Raw genomic sequence first — 26,680 nt, forward strand, 5'->3', positions numbered from 1 at the left:
GTTTATATAGACAACGGGGCACGAACAATGCTAGTCTGTGACGCGTGATGGCAGGAGGTCGTATAGCTAGCTGACATCTGCGGGCCATTACGCTAACAGCGATGAGCTGCCAGTGTGTGCATTGTGCTAATGTCAATCATTCTTCTCGATTAGCCCTCTTGCTAGTATAGAGTCTTGCTAACACAATGCCGCGACTGATTGATACGATATTGTCTTTTATCTCTGATTTTAGGGGGGTCACTGCTTGCGCTATAGAGCACTCAGGTGGGGAATCAATTTCAATGATAGTGTGCAGAGTAGAGGCATGGTTTTTGTCTCGGCCCGAGTGTCATCTTGACAGCTTCACTTGCTATTGACAGCGGGACAGATCAGGATAAATGACCCTGTCGATACATTCTGCGTCCAGCTTTATTGATGAAGCTTTTTAGCACGTTAAGTCTGCCAGAGCTGGTTCCAATCTTAGATACACGCCGGACACCTGGAGGCTTTATGTCTGAACGCCGCGTATATTGCGGTCTACGGGTCAGTGCTTGACCCAGCGCAGTGTATCAAACTGCCAAGGTCTACCAAAAGGTCAATTGTATATGGACACAAGAGCCATTTATGGCAGGTACCGTTGCTATTCACCCTACAGATATGTCAGCATATTTTATGTTATTTGTCTATGAAATTGGAATGAACTCTAAAGTGATTTTGAGAACATGTTTTCTCAATGGGAAACATTTTTGCTTACATTATTCTTCTTAATAGTCTTAAAATAGTTCTTTATAGACTTTCTCTTGAGCTTACAGAGTTAAAAATAATTCTTTAAGAAATATTATAGACACAAATTAGAAAAATGTTGACATACAGTAACTATATAGAGCTTTCGTGATAGTGTTTATTTTAAAAAGTAAACAAGATTGCAAAGATCATTTTGATCATTTAACTGAGATTCTGATTGCAAAATTTGGCAGAATTTACGACATTATAAAAAAAGTTTGAAAGCTTAAATAAAATATGACATTAATTGTAAAGCATTGAACGAAACGAAAAGTGTTTTTCACCTATAAAACAGGAAGATTTGATTAAACTTAATGCAACATCTAAACCTACAACATGCTTATTAGACCCAAATACCAACCTTGTTTTCCTTTTTTGTGTTTTTCAATTTTTATTATTTTCTCCTGTAAATCTGCTTTGGAACAATGCCCATTGTGAAAAGCGCTATATAAATAAAATTGAATTGAATTGAACTGAACTTTATGGTATTTTACCTGCACCCCCACATCTTTTGTAAGCGATTTTTTAACAGTGCTCTCATTGCATAAAAAAAATCTTGCAGATTCCTAAAAAATGCCTTTGGGGGTGTAACAAGCCCCCTCAACAAAATTCTGAGCTCTCGACGTTTCTGACTTATGAGGTGGAGCGATCACCAGTATTCCTCTGCCCAACAAAATGTGTCCTTCCGTCTGTAATAATCCCGGTCTATGCATCGGTAATTGACTTAAGCGGGGATTAACACTAATCAGGTTTTGTGCACGGGAACCGTCGGCCGGTTCTAACCTCATTATTTGATAGCAAAATTCTTGTCAGCCCCCATCAACTGTTTAATTAAAATAAGCGTTGCCTTTAAGGCATTTTCTCCGTTTTTTGTGGAGGGGAAATCTGGGCTGTCAATAAATGATTTGCTCCACGGCGCTGTGAAGCAGCGTTGGCTGGTGTTCAGCAGAGAATTCGGAGTCTGAGGTGAAAAGTCTTTGTTCTTGTTAGTAAATAACCTGCTCGGACCTCACGCTGACCTCTGACCTGTCAGGACGGTCGTAGATTTAGTGGCAGTGTCACATTGGGTGTTATAAGTTAAAACACTAGCGGCACAGTATGTACCTGCTGAATGTTCACTGCTGTCTCACAGGCCTCCAGGGGCCTTTCAGTGTTGTGTTGATTTAATAGTTTCAAATGAGGTTGTTGGCACCTGAAATGTGCTGCATTGCTTTTTTAGAGGCCGTTGGATGGCGTATTAAGTGACTGGTGGCTGTGTGGGGTCGGTGGATAACACGTCTATCGTGCAAAACTGTGGTTTAGAGGGACAGAGGTAGAGAGTATATTCAGCTTCGCAATCGTTCTGTTGTTTGTCATTCTCGAGTCGGGCCACCTATCGAGAGATGTCGATAGTGTAAAGTGGCTTGACAAGCATTAGCGTGATGAGTGGTTAAACACAGGCCCTGCTGTTTTGTCGAAATATGCGGTCGATGGCAAAAGAGTCTTGCTAAAGTAAAACTGAAAAAGCTGAATTTGTTTTCATATTAAAGCAAGATAGTAATGGAATCTTTAGATTTTATTTGACTTTATATCTCAGAAGTATCTTTGTGTTTCATTTATTTCTGTTAAGTAATTTGTAAAGAAGCATCTGGGATATGATGATCCTTAAATCGAGCATCAAACCAAATTTGAGTTATATTATCTCAGATGTGTCTTATATCTAATTAGCATGTTTTTATTTTATTATAACAGGAATATCTGGAATAAAGTTGATTCATAAGTAAGAAATGAGAAAGAGAAACACAGAGGTGTGCTGCAAACCACCACTCAAACAAGGAGATTTTAACATCTTCTCAAACCAAATTCTTTAATATACGTGAGTCTCGTGTCTCAATTGTTTTATTTCATTTTAGGAATTTTTTAAAACAATACGTTTATTAAATTTAACCTTATAATTGAAATAATTTTAATAATCCGAAAAGCACAGTTGATGTGAAAATTAGTAAACATATGAACAATATTTTTTTATCATCTAAATATAAACACACGTTGCAATTTCCTATCCACCGTGTCATTGTCTCAGGGATCGGATGCGAGGATGGCAAGATAATAGCATCTGCAATTAAAAAGCTTTAGCATATCAACAGCCATCGTAGCTGTCACCGGGCGACTGCGTAATGTTGTAGGCTTTGTGCTCGCCCCACCACACCAAGGGGTCTCGCTGGCATCCGCCGCATCGCTAAAAGTGCAGCTTCAGTCTCGTAATTGCAGGCTTTAATTGCAATAATTATTTACAAGCCTAATTAAACAAAAAAGACGTCTCGCAGAGAATTGACTTTCAGTTCAAGTAATAAGCCTCGGTTCTGTCAAGAAACGCTGCTAGCGTGCTATCATCACCGCTAGCTGTCTAATTGATGAAGGCGGTATTCTAAGACTCGCTCTGTTTTACTCTGCCGGAGAGAGATGAAATATGTCTTGCCAGTGTGGCGAAAAACTTTCATACTGCTCTTTAAATATTTCAGGACTTTTGTCACAGTGAATGTATCAAGTTGGAGGTTTAGATGGTGTTGTGTGTTTTTTTTTTGTTCACAAACATTATGTCTTTTTGATATTAGTATATTTGCATAAAACTACCCTCCCGTTTCAGATGCCATGGTACCATGCTTTTATTGTGGTAAAACTATAGTGATTTTTCTTTTGTGCAAATGTTTGATGAATTATTTTTTGTATTACCAAAGTTTTACTACAAAATTGCAATGGTTAAACTATGTTTACCGTGGTACGACCATAGTCAAACTTGCGGTTAAAATGGTTTCGCTACAAATGAAAATAAAAAACTATGACCTCTATAGTTCAACCATGGTACTTTGTGTAAGGCTACTTAGGAGGATAGCTAAGATAACCAGCAAAATGTCTTTCATCAACTGAATTCTTTGGAAGAGCCAGTAAACACTATGCTTTTTATAGATGAACACCATAGTCATGATAGTCCAACACCAAAAACAGCACAAACCGGCCTGGACCAACAAGTATTATGGTCCAAACAGGTCTTTTCAGCAAGGTTTTGCTTAACAACTTATTGTTCCTCTTTGTTTTGCTAATGTATTACAAGTACTGTATCCTTATATGTTTCTGAATTCTATAAAAATATACCATAGTTAGCTTCTTAGCTTTGACTTTCCCTGCTGCAAAGTCTATGTGCTATTGACGTCACAATTTTCACATCTCTCTCAAAACAGCTTCTTTTTATTTCTGTTCTCATTTGGCTTGATTTGGTGCGCGGCAGCGTTTCAGAGATACTTCTCATTAATCGAGTTCAAGCTTTTTAAAGACTTGGCTCCAAGAATCCAGAATAACAAAACCCCTGTCCTCCTTTTATCGATTACATCTGCCTGAATTTGAGTGGTAGCTTAGCCTGTGCCAGGCCATAATGGAGATGGGAGCCTGGCTCCCACTGTGCCTGCGTGCTTCCAGACAGATCCTGTCAATGTATCCTTGCTTTTTCCCTGCTGAATGTCACAGCGGGCCTGGTGCTCCTCCTCTTGTTTTGTGTTGAGGGGCTGTAAATGAAGCCCTCCTGTAGATTTCCCCGTCCTCTTCCCTCTAGCACCTCTGTAGGTTTAGCTGCCAGTCTAGGGTGATGCCCGCCCCACGGCACAACAGTTGCCAGATCTGCATATGCTCCTTGTCTGTCCTGTTAATGGCTCAGATGCGACCACAAACACCCCGCACGGCGTGATGTGATTGTTTTCCGTGGTTTCACAGCGGTAACGACGGGTTCTGCCTTTTCGAAATACTGCATGTGTCGCAGAAGCGTTCCTTTCCAACGGTGAATAGAATCGACCTGGCAACTCTGTCTGTGCTCGTGAGAAGATCATATTGAGAGATCCGTCAGCACAAAGCAATGGATGCGGTTTGAGCGAGTTGACTCATGTTTGTGTCATTTACTCTCGAGGGAAACACTCAGAGTGGTAAAGTCAGCTCTTATGAGCTAATGCCACAACACACTTCCTGTTTTTGACCTTTGATACATTAATAAACATGCATACGGGCGGGCTTAATAAAGCCCAGTTCCACACAGTCAGGTTTTCCATCTTCATTGCATGACCTGCTCTCCACGGCGTATTGACAGAAGCACTGTCTTCAATTATATGCTTTTAGAGAGCGACGCCACATGGATTATCGTCATAGTGATAATACAAATGCAGTGAGAGTATGTTGACTTCACAGTGATGGATGTCAGTCTCAAGCGGGTGGGATGCACATCAGAGACGGTGATGAATGTTGGTAGGCAAGCATCACAAGGTGAGAAGGAAGAATTTGAAGGATTTTTCAAGAGGTATTTGAAGTTTTACTTCCGTTGGAGTTGTGCCCTCGGTACACGACGAGTGTCTTGACTTGGGATGTTTAAATCTAGCTCCTGGAGTGTCGCAAAGAGTTTAACTTCAAACCGAGTGCATCTGAACTGAAGGTAATGTGGGTCTTACAAGCAGGTATTTGAAAGAAGTCATTTTGAATTAAGGTTTTTGTCAAACGGATACTTGTTATGTATATTTTATTTGAAAAACTAATTAGAGGTATAACAGCTTTTTTATGGGGGATACTCCGTAACCACCATAGACACTGCAGACAGTTTACCATAATTTAAAATAGTTTTAAACCAATGCTTAATGGCTTTTTCATCTGTAGATTTTATCTGTACATTTCCCACTTTCATTTTGACTTCTTTAATATAATAGATGGGGCCCAAAATGTTGAATACATAGAATGAGATGAAGAGATTTCTTCTTAAAATGTTATATTAATTTTATTATTTTATTAAGTTGAAGATTACTAACCATTTGAAACTTAGGTTAAGAAAATGAGATTGAACACAAAAGAAGATATTTAGAAAAATGTCCATAAACCAAAAACCGGGGTCCCCTATTGTAGGGACCCAAAACCAAATCAATGGGGACCAACGGGTTCTGTTACCGACATATTTCCAAATATCTTCTTTTGTGTTCTGTAGAAGAAAGTCAAAGCATGTTTGAAATGACAAGAGGGCATGTAAATAATGAGAGAATTTTATTTTAAAGGTGAACTATTCCTTTAAAGATATGAATATCCATCTAGTCAAACATAAATGGACGTACAAAATCAGATCCACAGACAGCCAGACCTCATTACCGGAATATTCTTATGACTTCCTTTTAGACGTAGGCGGAGAAGAGGACTGTCAGAGGGGCTGGATTAAATGAGGCGAATGGAACTGCGTGTATTTTCCTTCACTTTTTTCCCAACAAAGCGAGAGCCTATTATTTCCAGTGGTGGCGTTCCTTGGATAGGACGTATCCACCTCTTTCTTCTCTGTCCTGGAGGAGGGAAAGAAATTGGCCCATGTCTCAATCATATCACAATCCTCGCATCTCACAATCCACTGAGCGAATTGAAGGATGGGCCGTCAGTCGCGTCCACGCTTGGTTCTGCTAAATTAGTTTTTTCACAGGTCTGATGGCTGAATGCTAGAGGCTTTGTTTATGACTTGACTGGTACCAGACGGGGCCACCTGAGCTTTCGCCCAATTTTTCCCCCTTTTCCCCAAACCTTACCAGCCAATCACGCTGGGCGTACGCCTGCAGAGCAGCCAGGAGAGCAGTGGGGTGCAGCCAAGCCCGCCATCTGTATGTACACACGCTTGCAACACACAAACACTCGCACCAGAGACTACCACAAATGTGGAGGGGGCAACAAGCAGACAAAGAAACCCAACACACGCTGACACACACACACAAACAGATGCGATTAATGCTGAAGTGGGGAATTTTGATGCTATTCGTACTCCTGAAACAAAAGAAGTGCCTGATGTTCATAGGCTCTAATTTCACATAATCAAACCTGGATTATTATGCATCCCCCCGGGGTCCAGGAAGCCCACTGTCTGGCTGCTTCAATCAATAAGCCCCCTATCATCTTGCTGTGCTGATGTAGACCACCACTTGCACGTGCAGAGCGCCCTGCCTGTTGCTCTGAGGTTTGATGGCTGAATTATTCACGCTTCAGATGGCACCTCAGCCTCCGTCTATTGTCAGATTGTACCAAGTTATCAGTTTAGAAACCAGCGCTTTGGGATCCGGCTGCAATACTGGCCACTTATAATAAAACCTCTCCATCTTTGTCTGATGTAATTAAACATCTGCTATTTCCCAAAATGTGCTAACGCTATTATTTATGATTGCAAAACTATCCCAGACAGAAAAGCGGGCATATGGCTGGTAATTACGTTTAAGGGTCTCATCAGTTAGCTTATCTGACAGTTGGATTTCGACCCGGATAGCTAGCTCAAACCCCCTACCTTGAGACTAAAAGTTCAAGAACTGTGCCCGCCTGGCACATTGCAAGGGAGGTCTAATTGACAGCCTGACGGACAGACAGGTTACAGGGCTTTACCGCAGCCTCCCCGAGGGGTCTCCGAGCACGGCCCGCAGCTGCGCCCGGGTGCCGCGCTCCTGAAAGAGGCAAATGCTGGGTTTTCTCATTAGTGTCACAGTATGTGCAAGCCGTAGTTGTCAGGTGAGGCAGTATGCATCACCATTTTGTCAACTCTTGACAGAGATTTTGTACATATGCCCGTATGAGGCACGAAATATGCTTAAATAATGCTGAAAACACACACGTGTGCACGGCTGTGCTCCCCCCTCTCCGTTCCCTCGGCGAGAGGGTTTCAGTCATACATTATTGATGTACTCACTCTCTATCGACTGGCTGCCGTTTTCAGGTCTGTATCTCAGGTCTGGGCTATCTCTATATTATTCAGCTCTTTCTTTGTGTCTCTGACCCTTTTTCTACCTGTATGCTTTTACCGTAAACAGGCCTCATTCTCTGTATGTGCGTGAGTGTGTGGTCTGTCATTTTACAACAGCTAGTGAAATGTCACTTGAGTTTGTGTCTACATTATTTGTGTGAATACTGTTTACTGTAACAAATGGCAGCTTCTTTTCTAGTAGACATATGGCGCTTTCAAAATATTTGATGAGCATCCCAATTCAGAAGCATTTTTGTGTTGCGATACGAGCGGGCTCTTTGTTTGGCCGAGCAATGGAAGACAGGATTTTTTTCAGGTTGTTGCTTTTTAAGGGATGGTTCACAAATAAATGAAAATTCTGTCATTATTCCCTCACCCTCTTTTTTCTGCAGAACACAAACGAAGATAATTACTTTGAGGAACGATGGTAGCCGAACAACGGCAGCACCCATTGACTTGCATTGGTTTTGTGTCCATACAATAGAAGTCAATGGGCACTTAATGTATTTTTTAGTTTGAGCTGTAATGTTTTCTGAACTGCTTAGTGTTAGAGGTTTGATTTGATTATTCATATGTTGTCGGTGGTCTAATTTCTCCCATGTGACTTTAGCCACTGCGTGTACACACGTGTTATGTCTACGCCTGAGATTTACAATGCCTGTGGTTCTCTAAAGCTTTTTATAGCTGGATTGAATAGATCAGAAACGACGAGGTAAAATCAGCACGTTTAGGCCAAATCCATTACACAAATTGCTCTGATGGGAGAGAAACGCTTCGCTGGGGAAGATCTGAGCTCTGTTCTAACGTGGAAGTTAAGAGCCCTCACATTTCATCTAAAATACAGTCCGACAGGATGCTTCACTCAGAAATAACCATCGATTTTCGGATAGAAACCGCCTAATGTTGTTTTGAAGCCTGTTTTGTTCCGGAAACGACGCACTAATGTTTCTTCTGATCAGACAGTTAGTTCACTCGCTGTGTTTTATTGCCATGTAAGATTGTTGGCGAGCTGCGAGGATGTCTAATTTTGATTTATGCCTATTGTTCCGGCGGACAGTAAAAAGTCCATATGACATTTAAGCGCCGAACGGAGACGGATTTCAAAGGTCAGCCAGTAAGTGCGGATGCTGCGCTTGTGCTTTTAATATAGTTCCTAATCAGTCCAGTTGCGCTGCGTCGAACTGCGTATACATTTTACACATCAAATTTTGTTTTTTTTAAGAACAAAGAAAACAGGTGCTTACCTGTGCAAAATTTACAATAATGCTAAGGTGTTGCCAAGAAATGTCATTGTGTTTTCACATACTATATAGTACAGTAGTAGGTGATTTTGGATGCTGAGAGTGTTGAATAGATGTTGAAGTGTTTTTTTTCCAATCCCCAGTCATACATTTGAGCAATAATGATAAATTGAAACTAAAATGTCTTATCAAAAAATAACTCCTTGTACTTGAAGGAACTGGTTTATCTTCTTTCCCACACTGATGAAGTCTCTCTCTCTCCCTCAACCTCTCTCATATCCCATCATTCAGTTTCAGAACATTGGACCCTCGCTGAGAGCCTCCTCACGCAATCAGGAATCCTTTGATTGAGTTTTTAACCCCCACACACACTCGCACACTCGTTCATTTCCAACGCACGCTGGAGAAATGCGAGCAAATAGAGCCGACGCGGTAATGCACACACTAGAGATGGTGATTGTGTGTGTCTTAACTTGTGTGTGTGTTTGTGCTTGTGTTTTATTTCGCTCGTAAATATATTGTAGTGTCTGATTGTAGATTTCTGAGAAGATGTGTGTCAAGAGTTTGTGGTGTCTGAGTGTGTTTACATGAGCCGCTTGAGACACTGTACTGACCACATAGGAAACAGTTAATTGTTGCCCTCGGCTAAGACAAGCATGGATTTATCGCCAGACACTGTGCTCAGGATGTGCGTGTGTGTGTGTTGCAGAGGATGTGATCGATGGCTCTCATTGCTGTGGGTGAGGAGCTCAGTAGCTTACATTAAAAATGAATGTATGAGTGTGGGTGTTGGTGGCAGCTTTTCCCAAAGGTACCCGCTGTTTACTGCTCGCTCCAGGAGAGGGGTAAGGGGTCAATGCATGGACTGGTGGCTATGGCAACCACGATGTGGAATATGTGAATTGTTGGAGTGTGCGTGTTCATTCCTTTCAATCAATAAACATTTCCATGGAACTAGAAACTTCCAAGTATTTGTCTTGTGATATGGTGTGTAATTTAGTTTTTTGGAGGATCTATTGACAAAACACGGTTTATATACAAAATATGTCTTCAGGGGTGTATAAAGACCTTACATAATGAACCCTTATGTTTTTATTACCTTAGAATGAGCTAATTCTATGTACATACCCCGCGGGTCCCCTTAAATGGAATTCACCATGTTGTTTCTAAAGTAGCCCTATAAACAGACAAACTGCTCTACAGAGCGTGTTTCGTAAATACGCTATCCTTTTAGCCAAAGAAGCGAAAACGTGACGACATCTAAGCCCGTGTGAGCCACCATAGCAATTCGGAAGGAAGAGACGAGCGGTGGAGTGTGCCGTTGGTTGCAGTTTGTAACCTCACCACTAGATGCCGCTAAGTTTCAAACACCGGACCTTAAATTAGAAAATCTAAAACTAAAGATTATGGGTTTGTTTGCTAGGAAACACACACACTGATCAAATATATACATTGAATGCTCTGTAGGTGACTTTGGATAAAAGCGTCTGCCGATTACATAAATGTAATTGTTTTTGGTCAAAATAAGCTGTGTGGTGGATTAGACTTTACGTTTATGGTCAAAAGAGGATTCACCAGACCAGTATTACTTAAATTCCGCAGATTCTCTTTAGTTTAGTCTCCACCTCACATATTTGATCTCTCTCTTCATTCTCTTCCTCTCTCCATAATGTTCTCTTAATAACAGCTCCAGATGTTTCTTTTCTTAATTATTTACATCAGACGCCGCATCTCTCTCCCATTGCCCAGCTTTCTCGCCCGTTCTTTCGCTCTTGCATTCTCTCTAATGGTTCTCCATTCATCAGACAGGTGCCCATGGCAGTGCGGACTATGAAACACAAAGCTAATGCGAACATTTATTGTCCATGTCCAGAAACACCTTCCAGCTCTCCCCGCACACTGTATGCTCCATATATCCCCCATGTAAATCTCTTAACCCCACGCAGAGGTCTGGAATCAGCCTTTTTGTTGTAATTATAACATCACAGGTCAGGAACCAAAAGGCTACTATCTCAAGGAATCTTGTTTGCTTCTGGAATTCAATGCCAACTTCGTCTTCTCTTTCTGTAAATGTCCCGTCTCCAGACGCTTCTTGGCCAGCTTCAGAGCGAGAATATCGAATTCAAGCCAGATAGAGATTAGCAGATACCATCCTGGAAGCATTTTAAGCCGTGGAAGAATTACGGAGCTCAAGAGGAAATTAGGAGTTGGCAAGGACCCTGTCCTGCCATGAGTTTGGGCTGAACCCAGAATTCCACACTAATCTAACTACAGTTGTCATTTAAGCCAAGTGGCTCTTATTAATACATAAAATTTCATGAGTGCAAATGGCGATTAGTAGCTGTCATATGATAATCTTTCAGTGAATATGGTAATGATAATGCTTTGGTGGTGGATAAACATTTAAGAAAATAATATGGACTGTAAAATGTGTTTTGCTTTGCTTCATTTTGCTTTGCTTCGCTTCGATTCGCTTACATTTTTTAGTTTAGTTTAGTTTAGTTTAGTTTAGTTTAGTTTAGTTTAGTTTAGTTTAGTTTAGTTTAGTTTAGTTTAGTTTAGTTTAGTTTAGTTTAGTTTAGTTTAGTTTAGATTTGATTCGATTACATGTTCAGTTCAGTTTCGAGTTTTTTTTTTCGATTCGATTAGATTCGACTACATGTTTAGTTCAGTTCAGTTCAGTTCAGTTTAGTTTAGTATCGATTAATTTTTTTGTTTCGATTCGATTACATGTTTAGTTCAGTTTAGTTTCGTTTCGATTCGATTCGATTCGATTCTCTTTTTTTTAGATTCGATTCGATTACATGTTTAGTTCAGTTCAGATCAGATTCGGTTCGGTTCGATTTTGTCTTGTTTAGTTTCTATTCGATTCGATTACATGGTCAGTTCCGATTCGATTCAATTCAATTCAATTCTATGCAATGCATAACTTTTACATCTCTTTTCTATCTGATCTCTGTCTGTTTATTATGTGGGTTGAAGTTCAAATCAGTCAAGTCAAAACTGTACTTGACAGCTCCAATTATAAATAATTATTTAAAGAATACCTTGCGAAACAGAATTAGGACATGATAGCTTTTTTATTCTTGGCCGATAACTATATTTTTTACCCAAAAAATAACAAAGCGAAGCTTTAAAATAGAATTTATTGAACATTGGTGCCGATTACTTTTTTATTCTAGCATTTAAACCTGTTGACACTTTAAGCATAGTAAAATCACTGCAATGCATTACCTCTTGCCTTAGGTTCCATTGTAAACTAAAACAAAGAATTGGTGCAAACTAATATCACATTTCTGTGTTTCTTGATCAAACTTTATACTTGATGAGGAACCATTTAAACACACATTGACCTGTCGACACACACATACTCACACACACACACCCAATCGCAGGCTGCTCTCAGTAGGAGAACAGCCCTTAATGTGCTTCCCGCTGTCATGAGTGACTGAAGCATGTGCTGGTCAACAGCTGCTAGCAGCCCCCATAACACCTTTATCCATCTACTTTTTCTCTCTGTAACTCTCTCTCTATCTCTTCCTGCGACATAGTCCTGCCGCGCGCGCAGACGGGACGCACATCTGCGGCAGCCGTGTCACCCCGTAGGGTAGCTGTCCTCTGTTCCCTTCTGTTAGAGCTCGACACTGCCTCAGATCTGCGATCTTCTTCAACTGCCTTAAGTAAAGCAATATACACAGTGGGTCTCCATCAGACAATATGGGATGCATAGGGTAGGCAACCATAACGATTTCTATTCTCATATCAGCGGCAAGAGATTGATATTTGTATATTAGTGCTGCTTGCTAACATGAGATCAGATAGTATCAGATTATGACCGGCAGATTATCAAAGTGTAAAATGTCTCATAGACTTCTGTTGATGGAGGAGCTGAGACAGACAAGAATATATGAAGAGTTTGGTTCCAGAATGAGATCATTGTGCATTCCTATTAATATCAATCAAGCTGTTGTTAGTTTGTTTTTATTTACGCCATATTAACTAAAAGAATACAACTAACACAATAAACACAATAAAAACTTTGAAAAATATATCAAAAGGAGTCATCTCATTTTGGAACCAAACTCTTCATATATAAAACCTATAAAGAAAACTAGTAACCACCTAGAAACTTTAAACACCAGACTGAACATGTTGCTATAGCAACTGCATAGCAACACACTGGCAACTACCCAGAACACCCCAGCATCATAGAGAACAGATACTAGACAATTATAAATCGAGTCTTTCATAATAACATCAGAGCATCATTGTTGGTCTGACTTTAAATCTGTGTTGTGTAACATTGAGACTTATTGCCAGCGTTGCTTCGTGAGCAGAGCCCCTGGTGAGCTTGTTTGTCATAAGGCTGGGCAGCAGAGATGATGTGCTGGACTCATTACTTTTGACCACCTGTTTGTCCTGGGGCAATGAGTAAGAGAGGAGGGGGTGAAAATGAAAGAGGGAATAGGGACGGACTGTTGCGCGACACCTCTCTAATTCGCCATGAAGTCACACCGTGTATGTATAAACAACTAAAAACACAACTGCGTGGTCGTGAATAATCCACCAATAGCGGCCATGTGTCTGTGAAAGCAACAGGGGCGGCTGGTAGCAGGACATTGAATGCGTCTTTGTTCGCGGGGACAGGTGGATCGTCAGACCCCGCCGCTAACACGCTAATGACATTTAACACGGCCATACAGCGCGCACACACACGTGCAGCGTGAGCCCGGCGTGTTGCTCCGCCCCGCTCACTAACCACACACTGTGTGCCCACTCATCCATCTTAAAACTGTCTCTCGCTTCATCTTAACCTTTGACCCCGGCCACAATGTCGGAAGAAAGATACACAAAGGCTTGGCGCGTCAAAAGGCTCAGTGAATGCTTGAATTCAGATGGCGTGATGCTGTGGGTTAAAATGTTCTTACATTTAACTTGCCTTTATTTTATGTCATGTGTTGCTAAGCAGAATTGCCAAAAAATGATCCCCAAATCCTTGATGTCTACGAACACAAGCAAGGCATCTGTTTGTGTGTGTGTGCTAATAGGATGCAGGTGCACCCTAAAAATCCCTCCGGCAACAAGAACACAGATCACAAGCTCCAGTCCTGGCGATGAAAGAGAACGGCTGAAAATAAATGAATAGATAAAAGGGATATTACAAACACAGGCACAAATCATGGAGCTGTGGCCCGGTCATCGCAGTGGTGCTATCCCAGCATGCCAAGTGGGCAGCAGAAGGATCTGCGAGTGGAATGGAGAGGGGCATTGTGGGTCAGTGGCCAAAGCAAGGCTCTAGTCTGTCGTGGTGACCATGTGTGTGTCTGGTTAGCACTGTCCTCAGAGGTATTGCTGGAGTGCTTATTTTATTTTTTTGGATGTGTTTAATGCGTTTGTGAGAGAACATTTATATAGCATATTTGCAATGGTGGGATAGGTTTGCATTCCTTCAATGCTCACTGCAACACTTTGGGGAGGAAAGAAGCTTAACATGATCTTAAAGGTCATCAGAGTTTTGCCTTTGGTGTGCAATGTGTGACACTTTTGGTGTGTGAGCATCAGTTACAGGGAATTTCTGATCTGCATCGACTGATAATCAGAACATGTCCTTTGTTTCTTTCTCAATATTAAAGGGTTGTACATACGTGCGTGCGTGTGTGGTTCATACCTACTCTAGCCGCACAGGTGCAGTGGGCTATACAAAAGACCGCTGTGTTGGTGTCTGTAACACAGCTGCTTCTGTCCTGTTTACACATACAATTCATGTTTCTCCACTTGTGTTTATCTTTGATTGATCTGTTTTAAAGGGTTCATTTATTATTGTGCACTTACATAAAATATCATCTGTATGGAAGATTGATATTTTAGACACCAAAATAAAGGGTATCAATCATTTGCCCAAAAAAATAAGATTAGAGATGAAATCCTTCTTTGTTTCCCTTGAAACAAACCTTAGACCTTGGAAACAACAGTTATGTGGCACATTTGACTTCTCGTTTTAATTTTTCCTACTTTGGCAGTCAATGGTGGCCAAGAAGTGTTTGTTTACAAGCATTCTTCCCAATATCTTCCTCTGTGTTCATCTAAACAAAGAAATGTATACAGATTCACATCGAGGATGAGTAAATGATGACGGACCTTTTATTTTTGGCTGAACTTTGCCTTTAATAATCTCACATTTTACCTTCGTCTCCAGTTTCAGAAGACGTGTCAACAATGTCTCAAACTGTCAGATTTGACATCAGAAGATATTTCAATAGGCAGGCACCCAAACATTTCACATCAAAGACAAGTTTACAGTATATATTAATTAGCATATCCAAATATTTTGTATATTAATACATTTAACTTACTTACTTAATGCATAATATGTGTTACTGAATGCTGAATGACTGCTGTTCTTATTTAAAAAAAACATTTTTATATGTGTGTTGCAGGTGACACGGGTGCCGATCGAGTCCTGCGAGCAGTACGGCACGTGTGGAGAGTGTTTGAGCTCTGGAGATCCTCACTGTGGTTGGTGTGTGCTGCATAACATGTAAGTCACGTTTTTACCATCACACTAGAAATTACAGTATGCCACATACAGCATGCAGTCACTTACAAACACGGTTTTCATTTGAAGGCTACATTCTTGGGTTTGCTTATTATAATGGCCAAACAAATCGATGAATGGTTTTCAGGAGACCCCGAGGGTTTTGATTCAGCCCTTATTCAAAGCTTTCGAATGGCACAGAGGATGTTTGCCCTCTGGTGGAGGACAAATGTTACAGCACCTGCGTCTGTTCGACTCACAAAGCTGAATCCTTACACATTTATTTCTCAAGTGTTATTGTGGAACAGCTTTTAAATGTTTAGTTAAACGAGTGGACCAGACAGAATGAGCTCCTGTATAACTTCTCTTTATGTGTTATGGGGTTGTGATTGGCTGTTGCCGTGTCAGGAGTCTGAAGGGACGGCGGACATGCTGTCATTACTCAAATGGTGGCCGTACCTCCCAGGAAATGTGCACTTAAAGTAATTTACATGACTCCCGACAGGACAGGGACCAGTAATTGTCGAAGTGAGCGGCATTTTAGCATCTCTGTTCAGCATGAGACCAGCGTGTTGTTAGCGCGGCTGGATTGGTTTTCCCCAGCAGCCCTCTGGAGCTTTGTGCTGTATTAAAGCTCCTGCTTTACAGCTGGTATGTGTTTCTGAAACACGGTTTCTTGTGCATGCAAGCCGGATGTATTCAATACAAAAAGATTATGGTGCGTGTTGTGTGTTTAAGGAGGATGGATTCATACGCAGTAAATTCCCCCTCAGTGTTTGCTTAATAACATTAACACCTCCTCTCTCTTTTTCTCGCTCTAATTCCAGATCCACACACATGTTTGTTCATTTATCACTTCTTACGGCCCCCATGGAGTCCACTCTTCACATACTGTATGATAGAGCATTTGGAGCGATTGCTCACACTTTGCACCATGTCACAAAGGCTTTTCAATACTTCTCTTTTAGCATCTCATCAACATCTTTTGAGTTCTTGAGTTGGGTTTGGATATTAAAGAGAAAAAAATCCGTCATCACTTATTCATCCTCATGTTGTTCAAAACCTGTATGTGAGTCTTTCTTCTGTGGGACACAACAGACGATATTTTGAGGAATGTCTCAGGGCCTTTTTATCCATAGAATGGAAGGTGAAGTGTTGTTTTAGGCTACCAACTTTCTTTAAAATATCTTCTATTGTGTTTTCAAAAAATGAAAGTCATCGGATTCTCCATTCTTCAGGACCTGAAAAAGAAGTATGTGAGGCGAGAGTTAAAACTTTGCTGTCAGATTTTGGGAAAGGCTAATCTCCTTTTAAGAACACTAATCCTTCTGATGATCCGGTTGGCTGAACTTCTCTTGAGGTCATTGGGCGTTTTAATATCAATGATCCTGCAGTTAAGCAGAGATCAATTCAACAGATGTAGAATCGGTTTTAGGATTTACTTCATAATGGGGAGAAGGAAGGGGGTGGGAAAACATAGCAACGATCACTATTTGAGAGCAGAATGTAAGTGTATTTGAGATTATGCAATACACGAGAGTTTGAGAGCGTGCGTGTGAGCTCTCGGCTTGTGTCTTGTTTGCATGGCTGCGGCGGGCGCTCCAGGAGCGAGGCGATCTTCACAGCGGGGATCAGCTTTTGATCTGTTCTGCCGGGAAATATTCATTCTCTCTGTGTGATGTACAGGCATGGCCATGTCTGAGTTCAAAACATAGGCTGTGTTTGGAATGGCACGTAGTAGTGTCATGTTTGTGAATTTTTGGTGTGCTTTGAATACCCGAATGAACTCTTTTTGCGTAAAACTGTAGAATGAACAGGAAGTATCAACTCCTTAGATAGTATACAGTCATATTCTAGAGTTATAAACGTAGGCAAAGTTTTAAAAGCAAACTATAGTAAATGGCAACCTTGCGTTACTCATTACATGGTGATGGTGTTTACTCTTTGATCTCGGTATCGAGCGCAGGTCTACGTTTGGCTTATATGTGATTGGTATCTCGTCGCTTGTTCTTCTAAATGAATTCTTAATGACATATTGATCTGCTCGATAGATGGAAGCTGTTCTAGGTGTTTACAGATTCACAATGCACAGCTATCAGTACAGCTTGGGTTTATGAATGAATTCTCGTGCAGAAATAATTGGACAGTATAGGGATGAGAGTGGGGTTTACTTTAGGGTCTTTAGGGATGTTTGTAACTCTCGTCTGGTCTCTTCCTTTCATATTTTCTTTCCGTATCATCTCATCTTGTATATTTTGATCTCCATTGGTTATGTATATTGTAATGTTTTATCTTATCTCCTCTATTCGTTTCTCTCTTCACATCTGTTCTTCTCCTCTCCTCTTTTCTCCTCTGCTCACTTCCCTCCTGGCTCTCACAGCTTTCTTCCCAGTTATATTTTAATAGCTGGAGTTTTACCACTCTGTAAAACTCTGCCTCTCCCTCAGAGTTTTGCTCTATCAGTCTGTCTCGCCACACACCTCGCGGGACACGTTTGAGACGCCTGTAAGAAAATATTCTCCTGTCATCTGTCTTCTCTTGTCATGGCTGTGTACGTGTGTGAGAAAGTGTGTGTGTGTGTAAGGAGGAGAAAAGAGTGTAATTGCCTGTCTGGTGCACAGGGCTAAAGGCAGACGGTAGAGTAAAACCCAAAGGTTATTCCACCACTGCCATTACCCTCCTCTCTCTCTCTCTCTCTCTCTCTCTCTCTCTCTGATACACACCCTCACAAACACAGGCATGATTCTTTTTACACATTCAGCTCTGTATTCTTGTTGAGCTTAATTATAAGTGAACTTAATAATTTTGTATATATCTTAAATATATACGACATGTTTCATTTATTCTGTAATCTGTTATTATGATGTGTATGAGGGTGTGCAGGCATTTTCTTTGATGTGGATGTTTGAACAACATGTACAATGACATCCCTCTAAACATTGCATTCTGTGTTTAGAGAACCAGGGCTGTCCAGACCGTATAAACCCATTACAGACAAAACAATGGACACACACACACACTTCAATTTAATGAAAGAAAGAGAAGAGCTTGGCCTCTAAGTACACAGACTTACACATACACACATTATAATGGCCGTCTCTGGGTGCCATGGCAACGAGCATCCCGAGTGCACCCACCACCTCCTCCAAAATCAAACCCATTGCCTTAATCTGGCGGCTCGGAGGATGCGCACGCTCGCACAGACAAACGCACACCCACATTTTCAGATGCTGAAGTATGCGCGAGCCGTCCCGGACATCTGAAAGCGCAATAAGTGTAATTTCCCCCCAAGCATTAGGCATGTTAAAAAGACACGGCAAATTGCAAGCCTACACGCTCTTTGTCAGGGGAAGAGAGAGAGAGGGAGCATAAGAGAGAGAGGCTGAGTCAAAATCAAGTGACAAGCTGATTGAATGTGGTGTGAAAGTAAAAATAACGTACAGAAGGATATATTATCGTAGGCTGGTTGAATGGCAGTAGTTTCAGTTTGGGAGCCAGTCTGTGTAATGAAACTGTATGTTAAAGTAAAGACAAGTATTTCTCTGTGTCAGGGATTTTAGGTAAGTACTAACACATTGTGAGAAAAACAAGGTCTTATTCCCGAGTTCATATTTAGAACATGAATGTGGTTGACAGTAGTGAGTCTGTAGACCTGTTATGTCTGATTAGCTGGTCAGAAAGTGACTGGTTAAGCTGGTAACTGGGGAAACTGGTAGGAATGTAATTGGTGGTTGAATACTTTTGGATTTCAGGACCAAGGACAGCAGCTGATGTCTATCGCTATAGCAGCGTGTGTGAGAATGACATGCAGCCAAAGTCATAGTTCACCCAAAAATAAGAATGTGATTATTTACCTTTCTGGAATAAGATGTTGGTCATTTCTTTAAAAAATATATTTGAGTTTGACATGTGGCGCAGTGTTTGGTGCACATGGTCCAGACAAATTAAAAATGTATATGTTGGGGTATTATTTGGGTAAATGTCCCTTAAATGGTTTAGTGGTGTGTGTACATGACACTCACATGCTAAAATGAAAAAAAAGTTTATCCTCTGTGTTTTTGAAAAGTTTCACGTTCAGACAACAACATTGTCAAAACGATCACATGGAGGCACACAAATAACCAAAAAGGTTGTATCATGCATGACAGGTCTGTAGTTAGAGATGTCACTTTGGAAGGAGAGTCTTAGCACATATACATTCTTCTACAGAGCGGTAAACTCTGAACACATAACATGCATGTGGATGACGTCTTAGTTTTCACAGATTCTTATTTTTGTAGTTTACACAGAGACAACCACACCCTTACATTTAAACACGTCTTTTCAAACGTAAGCATTTTCAGACCCCCAAAACGCCACTGTCAGGTAAATGAACAACCAAAGTGCATAAAAGGATTCATTTAGTTGAAAAAAATGCTCCCTTTATCTATTTTGCTTTATTATTTTGAGACACGTTGTGAGAATGATTATTTTACTATACCTGCTAGCAATGATTCCATAAGAAATGTATACCTTTAATTGTAGGTTGTGAATAAAGGTAAACGTTTGTGGTTGCCAAAATGACAAATCATAACTAATAATCTCTCTCTCCCTCTCTCTCTCTCTCTCTCTCTCTCTCTCTCAGGTGTTCACAAAGAGACCGTTGTGATCGAGCGAATGAGCCATACCGTTTTGCCGCCACACTGAGCCAGTGTGTGAAAGCCACGGTGTACCCGGACAGCATCGCCGTGTCTGAACCAAGTGTACCGGTGAGCCTCCTTGCACCTCTTTCGAACAATTTATGCTTTTCACAACCTTGAGGTGGTGTTGAATAAAACAGTGGAGTGAAGGTTTCTTTCAGCAGAAATTAGCATGAATTAGTTTTCAGTGCAACATCTGGATAAGCAGTTTTGGGTTTGTTGAGTTGCTCTATGTGGGCGGCTGATGATCTCTGAGGCTTTGGTTGAGGTACATGTGTGGGTGAGATACCACAAAGTGTGTGGGCCGATTTAAGAGTTCTGTTTAAGGAGACTGAGACATCTATTCTGATGGACACTCAGAATTCTCAGAGCATTGGTTGGACTTCTTTGGGCATTATTTTTCTTCTTAGGTTGTTTTCGCTGGTGTAAGCAGAACTTCCTCAGACATACAGTAAAAGGCAGATTAAAGGTTTTTACTTTGCTCACGTTTTATTATGTTGTAAAAAATAAGGTGTACAAACGAACGCTTACTGTACAAATAAACAGTTTGTATTGTGTTTTTTATTCAACTCAATTCATGTACATAAATACATAATTAACCAGAAGGTAAATAAATGTAGCAGACAGTCAAATAATGAAGCAATATTAAACTGCCATGCCCCAGTGCATGCTGGGAAGAGGGTTATTGAAAAATGTTTAAAAAACATATTAAGTGTACAGTTGACCAATTTGAACCCACATACATAAATGCTTCAAAAAGCATTTTATCAACATTTTTCAATAGTAAGTTATCAAAATTAGTTTCATTAATGTTTTTTGTTCATTATTTACTGACAGTGTAGGAAGCCACTTCCAGCAAGCAACTGCGTAACAAAATTCCATTGTCCAGATATTTGAGTCCCTGTATCACAGCTACCTGATTAGGAAAATGAGACGGCCGGCGCTAAATTAGTTGTTTCTGTCGCGTCGTAGCGCTCGACAACACGACAGGGTCACCTCTGCTCGTCACATGGTTTGGCAAAGGGAAGCTATCACCATGCCAACCAAGCCCATCCGCGTGATGCTGGTGAGCATGAATAACAGTGAAAACAATCATATTTATTTTATTAGAAATGCTAGCAATGATTAGCTTTCTAGACACAGCGACAGCCGCTCAAAAAACACCCCAGAGCGTTAACACGCAATGAAAGGAGCAAAGGCAAAACATAGCAACAGCACTCAAGCCTCAACAAGGTTGTTATGGGGAGGCAGCGCTTCGTAGACAGAACTAACCACAAACAATGCCTTTTCTCAGCGTATCTACAGCGAATAACAAGATCGCTAATTAGCGATTTTCTAACCGTCGATTGCACCGCACCAATTTGCCAGCCTAAAGACTGCGGAATGAGTATTTGTGTGGTTTTGGGGTAATTAGACATTTTATAGACATTCCTCAGAGTTTGAAATTTCAAAGGAAAGAACGAAGAAAGTGAAAGAGATGGGAAGATATGTTTAGAAGGTGTGAACTTCAAAATGAGACCCTCAGCATGGACAGCGAGAAGTCAAATTAAAGTTAGCCGTGAGATTTTTACAAATGCCACAGGAATAATTATCTCCTGTAGCAGATGAAGGACCGCTCTGCTCTTTTCTCTTGCCGCGTGAATGTGTGTATTTATAGCCGATGAGCTTTTGTCCTGTATGTGTCACCAGTTCCTCAGAGGGACTTCAGAAGACTTAAGTGTGAGATTTGAGAAGGTGTGAAGTGTAGATGGAGATCGAAAACAGAACGGGATTGTTAAATGTCCAGTTTCAAGCTCTTTGAGCAGAAGGCATCTTTAAATGAGTAGGTCTGTAATGATGGCTTGAGTTTATGTTATGGGGAGACCATCTGGTGTGTGCTATCCAATGCACTCTGCCCATTTATCTTTGTCCTCTTACGCACTTGAAGTCAGTTTCTATTTTTAGAAATGTATTCACGAAGGAATACGAATCTACCAGTACTGATTTTTAGATGTGAGAATATCAATACGGATTTATGAGGTAAGATATTGCAAAATTTTGAAATATTGTATTTTACATCATCATTTCATGCATAAGTTGAGTTGATCTCATTTTCGTCATTTCAAAGTCAGTTTTGTTCTTGCATCATAATATGGTCATCTAGTCTAAATTTGATCTTTCCTCTGTCTAGCTGCTGGTGAAAGTGACGGACGTTCCGGATCTTTCCGCTGGAATCACATGCTCTTTTGGGAACCTGACGGAGGTCGAGGGAAGAGTGGATGGGAACCAGATTCTGTGTATATCTCCTGCCGCCAAAGATGTTCCCATCATCCCCACCGATCAAGGTGATCACTCCCAGACCCTGTGACATCTCTTGACACATGCAGCTTTCAGTTTCTTTCATTTTTTATTGGTATTCTTAATATATGTATACATCCATCCATCCGTCCGTCCTTTTTTAATAGTTAACTGTTGCATTATAATCTTTGAAAGTACTAATGTGCAAATGTTCCTAGCTGCATAACACCCCTTGAGTTTTCTTTCTTGCTCCTGCCTCTATGTACTGAACTATTCCCATCAGTTCCATGTGCTCCATCAGTTGCCCTCTCCTTTCCTGTAGTATTGTCTTTATCTACCTGTTCCCCTAAGTGAGGCGATCTCTATTCTCAGCTATAGATGTGCCATTAATAAACTCTCCCCGGTGTACCCGACAGCAGCGCTTCCTAATGAGAGCTTCATTCGTCTGGGCCTCCCCCTCGCACACTCGAGCAATACCATTGATCCCACCTTCCACGTGAAAGCGCAGCTCTAATGAGCCTAAGCTGACCCCGGGTCAGCACCAGGGCTGCAGGCGTGCTCTCAGACACAGTTACGCCCATTAAAGGTGACAAGCCCTCTGCCCTCTCCAAACCCGTAATTGCTCCAGGGACAGTGTTATTCCTGAGTGCTGATCAACAATTGGGTTCCGAGTCGTCTGTGGTTATGAATAGGTTAGGAAGGAGTACTGATCTGGGATCAGAGCGCAGCGTTGGACTGTGAATAATTTGATTTGATGAGTACCAAGCCAATTCGAAATGAAACTCAGCTCATGGGCACTCAGCTCCGCAGGGTTTGCTGTTGCCGTACACCGTAAATGTCATGTGACTAATGGCTAAAATGAGGTCATTTCAGCTCTGATTGGTTGCTGGTAAAACACTATATTATAATGAATCATAATATGTTGGCAAGCCAACATAACACGTGACTTTTTTCAAATGGCTGCTAATAATAACGCTTACTGCAGCCAGATGGTGTAGTTGCGACATCTATCAGCATGGTTTGACCTCCAACCAAATGTTGTAACCTTAGATGTAAGCCATTCAAATACTGAATCATCATGTAACTTTTCAGTTTGTTGGCTTTATGCAGCAACGTCATTGATTTAGTTTTTCTCGCTGCAATTCATGAACAAATTCCTACATGTGCTTTCTTTCTAACCTCGATTCAGAAGCAGATGGCTGTATATGCAGCAGAAGTTGGTTGTGATTATCCGATTCACAATAATCCCCCTACCAACCCCACCGTAAATTTCAGCTCTGTTTACCCACAACCCCGCGTTCGTGTCGGGGAGCATTATCCAATCAGTAGCCTCCCTCAGGTAAATGTCACGTAATCCCCCGGTGCTTCGTATTTGCTGGCTGTCTCTCCACCGGAGCATATGAGCATCGATTGCGTGTGGAAATACTGGCTACGAGTATGTGTATTGATTGAAGTCGTGGTGGGTGTAACTGATCGTATTCCAGTTAATTTCCAGTTGCTGGGAGGCACTGGGCATTTGGGAACATAATAACTGGCACGCAAGATGAAAAAGATGCTAAAATGTTTAGAAAATGACAACTTTGTAGCCTTCCGTCCAGTCATCCGTGTTATTGAGACAAAACGAGGCGCAGAAACAGGTGGGAAGGAGGGAAAGTTGCACCTTGGAGGTCACGGCTGACTCCCACATGCTGTATGCTAGCTGAATTGCAGCCTTTTTGGGACGAGCTTGTGGGTTTTTTTGAGTGTGAAGTGCTGGCCGATAGGAATTCTCCACACCACCACCCTGCCAAACGCGATCGGCCTGGCTGCTGTGCCCCCCGTGGGCCTGTTCCACAGTAACAGCAGGGCTCAGCTGTGTTCTGTTACAATGGCGTGTCTTTACAAAGATGAAATATGCTCGCATCGGTTTAGATGCCACGCTCCGGGCATCGTTCGGCTGTAAGACTGCGGCGTGAGGAATGCCAAGTATTACTCAGAAGACAGCTTGTGTATGAGGAAAACCGAAATAGTGTGGCAAACAAAACGGTGGTGAAGACACAACAGAATGTAATGTGACAAATGTGAAAAGGTCTTTCTGTCTCTCTTTCAGACTGGTCTGGTGTGGAGCTCAGATTGAACTCAAAGGAAACGGGTCAGATGCTGATCAGCACCGAAGTGAAGTTCTACAACTGCAGTGTGCACCAGCTGTAAGTATACAATGACATCATCTTCACATGAGATGGCTTTTTATATCAAATTTTTCTTTAGGACAAATACATTTTTTGGCATCTTTTTTTCACCCAAAACTTGTATACGACTCTTTCTTCTGTTGAACACAGATTTTAAGAAATATCTTAGTGGTTTTGTGTCTTTACAGTACAATGGAAATCAATGGGGGGCAATGTTGTTTGGTGACCAACATTCTTCAAAATATATTTATAAGTCATACAGGTTCAAAATGACACGAGTCTTTAATCGAATTCACATCTGTGCTATTTACATATATTTTACAACTTTGTACCTTTTCTGTACATCAGAAATTGTCTCTTTTTCTTTGTCAGACCAAGATTTACAGGTCCAGTGTAGGAAATGTAGTGACATCTAGTGGTGAAGTTGCGAATTGCAACCAACGGCTCACTCCACCCCTTACCTCTCCCTTTCAAAGCACTACGGTGGCTGAAGGAAAGCTAAGATGTCGTCACATTTTTGCTGTTTTGCCGAAGGACATTACGTATTTACGAAACGCGCTCTGAAGAGCAGTTTCTCCTTTTAGGGAACAACATGGCGACGTGAAACAACATGGCGAATTCCATATGAGGGGACTCATGGTTTATGTAGATAGAAATAGTTTATTCTAAGATTATAAGAACACAACACTTCATTATGTAAGGTCTTTATTCACCTCTGAAAACATAGTTATGTATATTGTATTGCATTTCTGTCAGAAGATCCTTTTCAAAAAAATTACACATTTGACCTTGGACTTGGACTAGTCATAATATTTGGTTATCTAAGCTATAGTACAAAGGAGTAACCTGAATAAAATATCACTTGTTGTACGCTATTCATTTTAAGGTTTTTTGTAATTCGCTGGATGTTTGGTGCATTATCTACTCAGGGGTATGTTACTGTGTGATATTAGTCTCTGTGAAGTGTGACCACGCCATCAGTCCTGATCATGTATTTCTCACTTCCTGTTTCAGAGAGCATTATGTCGCATCGCTCAGCCAGTTCTCTCCACACGCTGTGAATACTTCAGAAGTGTTATGCAACACACAAAACTGTGAATGTTTCGAGCCCAGCGGGCGTCTTGATGATATTCAAAGAGTTTGTTATCGAAGCTGCGTTTGGCTCCGCACCAGATTCCAGCAAAGCTACGAGTCCGAACTGTTCGAACTGTGGCCCGCTATCTCGACATCCCTCCCCGGTCCCTGCAGATATAAAAAGCCTCCATTAGGGCAAATGCCGTCTGATTGCTTGACATTTCTCAAGTGTAGTGACTGAGATGTCTGAATTGCTGAATCTAAGTGTTTCGTGGGTTTGTGCTCTGGCTGGCGGCATCGCTGTCTATCGCAGTGTAATTCCACTTCATCTACAGTATTGAGTGATCGGAGACTTTGACGGCATCTCTGCTCTCTCTGGGAGGCCAGTTTATGAACGACAGTTTACATTCGGATTTGTATTCGCACCACGTTCCCAAACTCTCTTTGCATGTGTGTTTGCATATTTTTTGCCGTTTATATGCTGAGAACAGATGCTGTGCCATGCTGGAGATCACAATGCCCCGGTAGCTGGAAGCTTGCTATAAGGCGCAGGAAGACGTAGCTTCCGAGGGATCCTATTGGCTGCCACTGAGAGGCTCACCCCTCCCCTTTTGCAGACAGTTCCCTCCATGGGTGTGAGACACTTCCTTGCTGTCTCACACCCATGTCGCAGAAGCGTCTGACAGATCTGGAACTATTCAAACAAACTCCATGTATGTAATCCTTAGCAGACCTCACACAGTTTGGTTCTGCCACAGGGGATTATGGTTAAACGGAGGCAGGATAGCCCCTCGCTTAGTGGTTTACTCTTCAGCCTGGTTGTTTGGCACACTCATCCTACCAAAAAGTCCCACGCTTTCCTTTTACGTTAAATGATTTAAAGTGCCTTCATTTATCTGGAGTTCCCATGTGAAGCAACAAAGTGATTAAGTACACCGTAATATGCTTTACTAATCACAGTTAGTGTACTCTCTCGCCGTCCAATCGGCTTTGCCCATGCGAGTCCTATGGCCCAATGGAACGGCTGCTCTCATGAATATTTTAGGATAGGCACTACTGCATAATTTAACCGGGATGCAAAAAAACACATTCTTGGACGCCAGAGTGCAATAGAGGTTTATTGCCCTGGATGTGCCTCCAGGATTCCACAACATCAAACACATGACATATTCCTCTACAAA

At 41.4% G+C, this 26,680-nt stretch overlaps 1 protein-coding gene across 1 annotated transcript in view; it reads left to right on the top strand.

Annotated features, from left to right (window-relative positions):
- Positions 1-26,680, top strand: part of plxna2 (plexin A2) — a gene marked incomplete at its 5' end in the record, with an annotated part of 130,562 nt that overhangs the window by 50,011 nt on the left and 53,871 nt on the right. Inside the window, 4 exons of the mRNA XM_079477514.1 lie at positions 15,204-15,304; positions 19,926-20,049; positions 22,151-22,304; positions 24,347-24,443. Of these exons, the coding sequence (XP_079333640.1) occupies positions 15,204-15,304; positions 19,926-20,049; positions 22,151-22,304; positions 24,347-24,443 (476 nt within the window). The remainder of the gene's footprint in view (positions 1-15,203; positions 15,305-19,925; positions 20,050-22,150; positions 22,305-24,346; positions 24,444-26,680) is intronic.

The sequence above is a fragment of the Barbatula barbatula genome, assembly GCF_947034865.1.
Source record: "Barbatula barbatula genome assembly, chromosome: 17".
NCBI lineage: Eukaryota > Metazoa > Chordata > Actinopteri > Cypriniformes > Nemacheilidae > Barbatula > Barbatula barbatula.